The sequence below is a fragment of the Varroa destructor genome, unplaced genomic scaffold (genome assembly GCF_002443255.2).
Source record: "Varroa destructor unplaced genomic scaffold, Vdes_3.0 BEIS01000002.1, whole genome shotgun sequence".
NCBI lineage: Eukaryota > Metazoa > Arthropoda > Arachnida > Mesostigmata > Varroidae > Varroa > Varroa destructor.
In genome coordinates, this window is record NW_019211455.1 from 31,003,528 (window position 1) to 31,014,547 (window position 11,020).

Consider the following 11,020-nt stretch of genomic DNA (forward strand, 5'->3'; position numbering starts at 1 on the left):
TTGTTACAGATGATACATTATGTTAAATAAGTCTACTTGTAGCAAATAGATTTTTTCATTCACATACTTCCATATGTCAGCAGCATTAAAACATATGATTCTGACAATTAAATTATTTCTGGATATTCCGCAACGAGCTGCGTATAAAACGGCCTTAAAATTCGCTTAAGCTAAAATCGACAAAGTCGATTTATTTATATTAAGAATAATTTTTTTTCTGCTATAACTTATTAGTGGACCTAAGGTCCTCTATAGGTAAGTTTGACAAAGCTTGCTATGCAATCTTTGCGCCGGCACGTATTAAAGCTGAATCAGGCTTTCCTGCGTGGAAAATCCTGTCCTTGGTTGCTATTTTCTTTGGCCAATTTTTGGGAACACTTAGATCGCCAATTTTCCCGAAATGCTCTAACAAAATACCGAAAGCAAGAAGGGAATTCGGAAAATATACAACAGCTCGAAGCCAAGAGAAATGAAAAAAGTTCTGAGACTGAATTCTTTTGGTGGTGGACTTACAATGTTCGTCACTATAACTCACAAAACAACACATGTTTACTGCCGATGTTAACATTTGGACATCAGCTCACGGTGGCTCACGGCAATCGTTTGGGAGGTAACCTCACGTCGATGTCGAATACAAGCCACTGCTATAATACGTTATGAAATCGATGTAAAAGTAAAACCAGATTTGTCTATGCTATCGTTGCCTGAGCTGATGTCTCAGACGCTAAAAGCTAAGTGAGTTCTTCCTAAAAAGGCCTCAGCAATTCCTTTGTCATTGCTTATATATATTTGGGGTTCGGTTTATTTTGATCGATACACTTCTACAGCCTCTTCAAATGTCGGACTAGAATATCGCAAACCGAACGATCCTCAGGTTCCTTTGCCACTTTGATGTGTTGAGCCGATTTTTGCCTATTGTGAGCCTTAAAATGCTGCCAGATGAAACTCGTGAGAAAACCAAGCTAAGCGAAATACCGATAAAGCTGCTGGCATTGGGAAATTGACTAAGCTAATTAATTGGCCTGGCTAAGTAGGTTGTGAATTGTTTCCCATGCTCGTCAAGCTAATATAGGTAATTGTAATATTAAATTTTTATTAATATATGAATAATACATAGATTCTAGTTGATGCCTTTTGTGCATCTATTATTTTACCTGAAAATAGGATATTTAGACAGTTTTTTTTAGATTATGATTTTTGAATGACGAACTATATGTGTATCGTCTGTGCTGTCGATTCGTATCGGTCTCTGATCTTTGCCGTATTTCAATTTTTTTTGTTATCTACTGTACCATCTGTTTGGATCGAGCCAAATTTCAAGTTCAAAGTACCCACCTGTCTTTCCCGTTAACCAGTAATCTAGTAATCATTTCTCGTTTTCTTTAGCTATAATAGCTATAATTGGTGCATAGCGTTTTCAAAACGATCAGATACTAATGGCCAGTCTGCAGCTAAAAGGCTAAACCAGTTCAGCCCTGTTTTGTAGCTACCCGACCACAGACGCAATTACATGAAGCATATGCCCTTAATTTCTATGTAGAGTGCCGCTGCCGACGTATATAGTTGGCTATCAACGGTGCACTCTATCTCGAATCGTCCATATATTTCTTAAGAGACTTTTGGGATTGATATCGCGATTCGTTCCGCACATATGCCATTTTCAGTAGAAACTTGTCCTTCAGTAGACGAAGACTAAGGTTACAGTTTGGGAACTATGCTGTAGCTCTATCTTCCTTTACGTTTTAACAGAATGTGTTATACTATTATTTGTTTTCGTTATATGGCTAAGGTTTATTAATCTTTTCTAGTTATCTTGGTGATGGGTAAAAAGCTAACAAGCTCGATACCATAAGCCATGTTCGCAAAAGTCACACGTTCAAACTTGAATGCCCGCGCAAAAGATGTCACAGGAAAGGACAAGATTCCGCAGCGAAGGCTTTTAAGGGCACGTTATTCGGGGACAAGGGAAGTGCGATCGAGGAAAACCTATCTTCGGAACCAATTCGCTCGAGGAGATGTAATAATGTGGATCTAATGCTTTGCTAGATCACATATGAAGGTCATAATAGAATTAGGCTCTTGCGTCAAATATAGATGTCAGCACGTTAATCTTTAGGTATATCGAACCGCGTGCAGTTACCGCTGTGCGGTAGCTGGGGCGCTACTACTCCAACATAGCACTTCAAGACAAAGTACACAGTGGCTTGTTGCTGCTACTGCTATTGCTTCGGCTGTACAAATCGCATATTCGTACGAGCATAGTACTGGATTGTTGTAAGGTTTTACTGAACGTCGCTGACATAGATCATGTGTGTCCCTATACTCCGTACCAGAACGGAAGCGAATGTGTACCTTTCTAGTAAATTGTATGTTATAGTTATTATCACTAGGTTAGCTTTGGCCACCAGGCTGCCTGTATATGTATGTATGTATGCATGCATCCAACGAAAAAACGTGGTGTAATTTCCGGATGCCCCTATACCGTCCAGCTATGCAGCTATACAACACAGCGGCCAGCGAGACTGCGTAGGTGACTTGGCCTGCGCTACTTGATGCGAGCCTCTTTGTATTGCGCAACTTCCAATAAGTCTGTAATGAGCAGAATTGGTCGGTGCCAGAGGACGGATAAGGATGTGATTCCTTATTCACACAATTGACATCTGCGGCATAACATTAAATTGCGGTCAATCAAAATGACATCTGTAGTAGTAGATATGAAACGAAACCTGGATATTACTTCGCTGACTTGACGTTTCAAAATAGGACCGTAAGTGTATAACAAAGGGTTTTTTTTCTCTACGAGCCGTCGAAACGGGTGATGATTCTGTGCAGTTGAAAGTGTTCCCTCTTTTTCATTGGAGATCTCAGCCTGCATTATCTCTGTATCGTTTCGACCGTGGCAACCGATAGATCCTGGGTGTTTAGGCGTGTACAAGACACTCTTTTACTAAAAACAAGTTTGCTTTATATCCGCACCTAGGTTCAAGGGTACTACTTGTTGTCTAAGACACACTTTGTGTTCCAGGCGTTCCTTAAGCTATTCGGCTTGTTCATGCACTCACTCCATCATCTACCTACATTTTTCACCACCCACCATGCGATGACTATGCGCTGTTGGCCATTTTAGATACTAGAACATGATGTAGCTCGCCGCCTTTGTAGGCATCGGACACTGCCATACTGCACAGCGCAATATTTCAAGTCGTTGGACCCCTCATAGAACGTCTACCTTTTCCGGCCGTCGTATCGTTCGATAGATTTCGATCTATCAAAAATGTTGCTTACTTCCTGAATTGTTCGGACCGGTTCATATGCGCTAAAATAGACTACTTGTTGTTGACACAAGCAAATACTGCTAGAAGTCGCTATAAACAATAGAATCTCTCTATCAAACTATAAAGTGTCTAAAAAAATGTTCGATAATAAAGCCCTGGAACAGATTATTAAGAAATAGTGTTCGGTAGCGGGAGTACATAGGTTCCCCTTAGTAATAACAAAGATCAGTTAGCTAATATATTGCACGATTTAACGTTAGGCAAAGTTATTATCGATTATCTCTTCTACAGCTCCCTTGTTTAATTTTTTCACCCTTAATTACAGCTGTTTACCTACCATAGCCGAGCTTTTCCCGTCTTAGCTTTCCCATAATATTGTTGCTCTTGATTAGGGTATGTACCTTTTTTCGAAAACGATATAACATCGCGATCTAATCGTTTGAATAATGGACGCACTTATTATGTCGCATACGCAGAACGTTTACCATTTGCTTCTACATATACAATAGTACATAGATGACTACTTAATTCGACAGTATTAAGTGATATGTCAAAATTTTCACAGCCTTGAGCTCTTGCACCTAGCCTAGCACAGCTTGTTCGCAGTAAACAACTATTACCGTGCAGCAAACGCTGCGTGGGTCACGGCGTGCAGCGTCCTATCCTAACGCGGAAAGGGTGTCGAATTCGCCCTTTCCACATGGGCGCTCCCTTTCCACGTAGTTACCCATGGGGAAAGGGGATGCACAAACAATCGCAGATCGGGTCAGAGTTTTCTACGAGAAAGAGCATCGGCCCCGTTCATTCAGCGACACATCGAAAACATGTGCGGGCGTGTTCACTTTGACACGAGTGGAGTGTGCCGTTTAATCTGACTAGGCACAAACGGTAGCACATGGCCATCGTTCGGGAAAGAACAGAAAAAGATTGCTGTTGCTGCTATTGTCATACGTCTCAATAACCCTTTCGGGCTTTTGTCGACTCGTAAGAGATTGACCTTTGGTCATACGCTGTGAGTACTTGGGTAGGCCTACTCATTCGCTCCTTCTTTGTTTAGACCCTTCTTATTCCACGCGTGCTCGCTATTCCTACTTACAATCCTTTCACGCGTATGCCTAAAGGCTTCTGCTAAGAAGACAAGCGCGTGCACCGCTATTCGCCAGAACGAAAGCACCCGTGGCCTGAGCAAAGTGGCCGCTCGTCTTGGAGACGAAGCAGTATTTTGACACTGCATTTGCGCTATAGCGGTAGCGGGACGAACGTCGAGTCGCCAATTTTGATTGACATTCTGGCTAACGACGATGCGTTTTTATCCGCCGTATCAAGGCAAGGTAGCGTTCTTCCTGCCAATGGCAGCATAAATGGCGTTATGAGCAGGAGCACGTTATAAAAAGCGAACGTGTACTTAACCAGTGGACAAGCAACTGAAAATTCGAACGACGAAGGAGCTGGTTCATAAACGCAAAGATCCATTCACGCATTCATATTGAATAGGGACAGATGGCCAAGAACGATACCAGTGAAACCGTTTGAATAATCAGGCGACAATAGAAAGGGACCTAAGAACAGGAACAGAGTACAACTAAGTCTCTAGCAGTGCCCGCAAGACACTACTCGAACCGCCTGTGCTGTTACAACGCATAAAAAAACAAGTTTCCCACGACGAAGTGATTGTTCGTCTCGTATCAATGTAGGACGCGGGCCGCCAGTGACGAGGCAGTGTACATTTGACGTCAGCGTATTGCGTAAACGCTTGTCGTGCCGTGGAGAAGAACCGTTTTCATCGAACAATGGCTTCGCAAAATGAAGAGGTTTTCCATCCGCTTGTAACACAATAAGGCATTCTGGGCAGGCAGTAGCTGTGATCGATCAGCATGACGGTGATAGGTGGCGCTGTTATGATGACGAGCCCAGCAATGTGAGATTGTGCCGAATCAAATATTGATATGACCAAATGCGTATGACAGCGGCAACAAACTTTTGCAGTTATTCTGTGTTCGCGTAGAATCGGCTGAGCGTATCAGCGGCCATTGCAATATAATAAATTTGTGTCTTGCTTTCTCTGTCAGTGTTCTACGTTGGGGATGTGAATAATGGCGTGTGTTTAACTGATGTTGTCGTTTTTGGTAAATGTGTGGCAAAAGGCCAACAACAATGTGACAGCTAATTGATTACAGTATCGTCCTGCAAAGCAATGGATGCGATGGATAGCCCAACTATAGAACAGGGATATTCTGTTCGGTGCAAAGGCAACTCTACGTCAAGGACGGGCTAAACTTGGCAGGGGGTGTGGGGGTCCCAGTCTCTTGGTATATTGTCGAACGTTTCCAACGCAGTCTGGTGCAAGAAGGGCGGTCTGTTCCTTAACATTTCACCAGGTGGCCGAGTGGCCACAAGAATGGCGAGATATGGCCATCGGTCCGGCGGATGCTGCTGGAGGCTACCTGTCCTACAAAGCCTAATCGTCTATTTAGTTATCTTGCATAAGCAAAGTAGTCGCAGTGATGGAAGCCACGGCTTGGTAAGCGCCTGGCCGCTCGAGGAAGATGAACTCACAGGTAAGTATTCGTACTAACGGCAATACAAGTAACGTGCTGACCTGTTTCTGTAAACGTACGCTATGGATAATCGCTTCTATTTATGGACCTGGAGACATTAATCGCTATATTTTCGATTCCGTCACAAAAAAGAGTAGCAGGCAGATGGCCCATCAACGGACGAACAGAGTCCAACTGAAACCGAGATCCTGTAATGCAACCATCTGATATAAGTGTCTTGTGACTCCACGGGTCGCAGATCATACTAGATTGATAAAGGATTTCCGTAGATAAATAAAGGATGCCCAAAGCAGAAAAACGAAACACTTTGCAAAGCTGGCACTTATAGTTCGACCGCGTTACCTATTCTGACACGAACCCTAGCTTGAATTTACGATGACTGATGTCATAGATACTATATAAACTACTGCCTGATACATGCAGACATTTTGCAGAGCACTCAAAGTGTCGTTATTAGATCGAAAAAAAGATTAAATACGATGCACAAAATGTAAACTAGTGAAATTAGTTTATTCATAGATTGCTTCGCAGTATTACAGGCTAGTTGGGAAGACATGGCGGTGATCACTATCTTGGTTCACACTATACAGTCCAAATAGGCTGAAAGGCATGGGATCCGTTAATCAATTACTTGTATGTACATTTCTATTTATTTATTATATATATAGGTATTTAAATTCTCGTTTACTCTTTTATTCTATACTAGCTAGTAATAGGACAAATCAATTAGAATGAACAACATCTTTAGCTCGCAAGAAAATGGCGCTACTGTGTGATATAACATATGATGTTCTATGGTATCACCTTAGCGGATGCCACTTCAACAATGCAAGATGTCAGATGTCTTCTAAATTCTGCTTGACTGTATGTTACATAACCTTCACTTACACAGAGTATTCGAGTAAACGGTCGAACGATCAAACTCATAACGAAGATTGGTAAGAATCCTTTGAAAAGCAAAATATCCTCTTCAATAGGCATTAACCAGACGTGATACATAAACACGTACAAAGGATGTAATGCTTCTATTCAACAGTTCGTTACTATGTGTCGATCTTTAGTTTTTTGTCATATATATATATATATATACATCTACGCCGGTACAGCACATAATGTATCGTATGAAAACGAAGTCGCAACGCGCAAATTTGCCAGTTGTGTTAGTAGAAATACCACTAGCGGTGGTAATAGCTGTTGGTAAGAGCAGTACAAAAAAAGAGAATTTATCGAGATATACAGTTATAGCAGGGCTGGCCCTGTAGCAACGCGATAAGGCCGCTTGTTAATGTCGCCAGGTACGTACCACTTTTTGGCATCGGTTGGCAGACGCATACCCCAGCGACGCGCAGAAGCCAGGCTCGTACTTCTTGCACTCGTTCCACCCGCTCCGACAGAGACACAAACGCTGTTATGACGGCGTTCATGGTAGAAGCAAATCTATCACAATGGCAGTTGTTTATTGTAATAGCTCTGCTGGATTTAACGGTGGCCGAGGTTCGCAACGCTGTGGGTGGCGTGTTCCTCTTAGCGTGAATCGCTTCGATTCCTCGAATGCTGAAGGACAAAACGAGCAGGCACATAGAATGGTAAAGCCAGGAGGGTACACCGAATAATGAAGGCTGTTTCAGGTGAACGTCTGACCTCAAAGCATACATATATATAAAATTAAGTAGCACTTTGCTTAGTTTATATATATTTAAGGCGGTTTAAGATAAACTAGCGTATTATTCTACTAACTACGGTTGTAGTAGTGAACGTAACGGTAGAACGTGATTGTCTACTTTCACTGTTTTTCTTGCCTTCCTATGTCAGTCTGTGCAACGATCAAATCGCTACCTAACCAACTATGTAAATAAAAACACCGTCAAACAATCCATTGCGTGGTTGTGGGATGTTATTAGTAGACTTGCGGGCACTCGAAGAAGCGGCACAGATTAAAATACATGTGAGTCTAGTTAGGGGTAACTATAGGCGATGGGTAGCCATACGAGTGCGACTCAATTAGGTACATGTACTAACCTTTAACTTCTGTTTTAACTTGAGTATTCGAAGGTAATTAATTCCATCGTAGCTAAACACAGTTTACGATTGACAAGCGAGTGCAAAATTTGTCTGTAGGTAGATGTGCTAATACGTGCCACGTTCGCTATTAAGTTATCGCTCGAACTGAATTTTATTACAGAAACAGTACTATTTGACAGCTATCGGCTCTCACACTAGTAAGCTGAGGTTATGCTGACTTCAATTTGTTATGCCGCCAGCATCTGGTGAGAGAACCATGGATGTCCTAGTTTGTACAAGCAATTAGTTTACTAAGCCAACCTTTTTGGTAATGCAAAGATTTGGGGTGAACGCTAGGATATCGTCGTTCTGAATGAAACTGCTAAATGCACCAGCCATATAATTCGCCACGTCGCTTCCTTTTCCGTCTATGTGATATACGAATAGCGTGCGGATTTAGTATGTAGGTACAAACGCACATTTTTAGGTACGTAAAAACGTTGGCCTAAAATATGGACCACTATAGCATCTATACAGGTTAACGCACAATGGTGCGACAAGCGCAAAGAAAACCGTCTCGATGGTCAGAGTGTTCTAACACATTTGTTGGGTGACATTATTTAGCTCTAACAAGGTTAATTTGCGCGTGATGTACTCACCGAAATATGCTCTAGATGCACCTAAACGCGTCCTTAGTAATAGTCATCGAGTATTAGGGCAAAATGGCCCATATTTTTTTAACATTGAATGCCGAATCTATACCGTCAGCTAAGTTACCGGCTTTGCTATTGATATCCTGAAGTTTTGCTGATAACTTTCATGTTGCACGTATACTGCTACATCTTCATTACGCTCTGACGTTGGGAAGGCACTAACATGCATCGTATAACTTTACTCTCAATGTAAGCCGCTGCTCGCGTTAAGGTCTTAGCTCTATTTGACTTTTTTCATCAAAAGGGCACTACTATCTTCCCCTATCTGGCCAATTATTATTTCGATTAATTATCTAAAATTTGTTAACGGGAGCGGATAATCGTTATAGTTCTTCTATTCTATAAATTATAGAGTAGCTGGGCCTGTAGCATCGCAGGATTGACTGGATCATCAGGCCTTATTAGCCATCTTCCTGGGACACAGTGTCTAGTATATGAGGTCGAACACTATGCCGATGTTCTATAAAGCTACGTATCCAGAAGGTAATAGATAGAGAATAAAAAAAAATACGGTGCTTACTATTAAATACCCCAATTACGGAAGGAATGTTCGGCATAACTACGTATTATCTTCAATCACTATTCGAACAAAGGTTGACGTGAAAGCTGAGAAATGATCTAGTGTACACCAGATCATATTGTATCGCATTATTGCTTTGTGATACTGTCTGAAGGGACACCCTGAGCATCTAATAGTAGTTGGATCGACTGTATTGATACCCCTAACGTACAGAATTTGTTGTTCAAATCCATATCAATAGCAACTTTAGCAGCGAACATTTAAAGATTTCATACGACTGAATTATACTTGTTGTAACTGCGGTATTTAAACACAATAGGACGACTGTTACTAGTTGAATTAAGTGTAGAGTGTCTATATAGCATGAAATGTACGCTTGGTATGTAGAAGTATGTATTCCTCTATTTACTCACTTCGGAGATATCCCACCTTTCAGGTGAGGCAGAGACCACCCCTCTATTTACACAGTTTAAAGTTGTATCGCGAAGCGATTTGGCTGAAATAGCTCCATATCAACTCTCAGCGGTTGCCGATGAGGAACGCAACCAATGCTGAATTCAAACGAGAACGTATGTCTGTTTACATGCTTTGCAAGCCAGTCGACGTGACCCTGTACATACCGCTAGTGTACATCTATGCACGACCGAGGATCTGTCGGATGCCATCTATGTGGCAGAAGACGTACTCGGATTGAAGCTATGCGCGGTATGCGTTTACATTAGGACCCCGTTACCTATCGCGATGCCCACCACACTTCCTCTTCCTTTCTAGGATGCTTCGTCTTCCACTGCATTGTTGTATCATTGGATCGTACGTTGTGATATCATGCCATGCCATGCCATTTTGCATACTGTTCGATACAACTTCAGATTGTCGCTGCCACTGCCCTGGTGTAAACCACGATTTCGGTAAAACGAGCTGGTCGCTGTCTGTCTATCAGTCACGTGGCTGCCGGCTGTCGGACAGCTGCCGGGGCGATTATTATTCAAGCTTTCTCGAAGAGAACGAAAACAGCAGAAGAGAAATAAGAAAAAGCAATCGTCATTTGTTTCTTAAATCTTCTCAGCCATTTTCTCCTACCGTCATTTTTATATTCCTCTACCGAACTTCTAGCACCTTACGATGCCAAGACGGGCAACAAATATTGCCGCTCGTAAGCTGCATTCACCGCAGCCGTCCAAGGATTGACAATTAATTAGTAGGCAATCGAATCTCACATGTTCTCTTTGCTAATTTGCACTTGCTTACTTCCCTGTTTGGGCGAGCTATAATAAATCTGTCTATAGAACACAAGATAACAAGAGCCGAAATAGGTTTGTTCACCTGATTACGTACGAAATGAAAAATATGGGAGTCAATGAGGTTTATGAAACAATTACAGACCGCACACCAAGGAGAACGCTGTCGTACGAAGTACAAAGTATATTATTCTGATCAGTCCGATTCAATTAAACAGCACAGAAATTATATACAGAAATTTTGCATGCTTCTTAGGTATAGGATCGTAACTTCTGCGGAATGAAAAAGCGCACAGAGAAGGCTGGCATCGTATCTGTGGCTCAAATCGAGTGACGCAAGATGGGCCTCTGCAGCTGGAAGGTTTGCCAAACAACGTAATTAGCACACTTACGGAGCTTTTGCTACACAGGATGGCGTGGCCCATAGGCCTGTTTCCCTACGACCTTTGATGTTTGTAGAAACCAAGGAACGGCAGACATATTTCTGCAGTGGTCCTCCTCAACAGTTGAGAACGACCGTTAGACGACTGCCTTAATGGGAACTTCCTGACATCCACTTTGTGCAACAAACAAGACGTAAGCCTAGCACCAAAGATGATAAAAGGAACAAGAGAGAAGTAGAAGAATGCCTAAAAAACGTATCGTTATCACAAAACATACAATAACATCTATTACGCAAACCTGCTTTGTATAAATACATTTATGTAAACAAAGG

The 11,020-nt window shown here is 42.0% G+C and overlaps 1 protein-coding gene and 1 long non-coding RNA gene across 7 annotated transcripts in view; one reads left to right on the forward strand and one right to left on the reverse strand.

The window, feature by feature from the left end:
• The first annotated feature begins 4,046 nt into the window (after positions 1-4,046).
• LOC111244099 (uncharacterized) overlaps positions 4,047-11,020 on the forward strand; it is an 86,604-nt gene continuing 79,630 nt past the window's right edge. For 4 of the 6 annotated variants that reach the window (XR_015320186.1, XM_022790744.2, XM_086978990.1 and 1 more), the window contains exon 1: positions 4,047-5,833. Coding sequence is in view for 3 of the 6 variants with exons in the window: in XM_022790744.2 (XP_022646479.1) it covers positions 5,674-5,833 (160 nt within the window). In the remaining 3 variants the exon portion in view is untranslated. Of the gene's footprint in view, positions 5,834-10,561; positions 10,882-11,020 lie in introns of all 6 variants that reach the window. The other 2 variants (XM_086978993.1, XM_086978992.1) reach the window with 1 other exon arrangement.
• On the reverse strand, positions 6,352-7,978 carry LOC147757658 (uncharacterized). The gene is made up of 3 exons (XR_015320197.1): positions 7,853-7,978; positions 7,137-7,387; positions 6,352-6,433 (listed from the first exon to the last, which is right to left on the reverse strand). It is a non-coding gene; the product is annotated as an uncharacterized LOC147757658 (long non-coding RNA).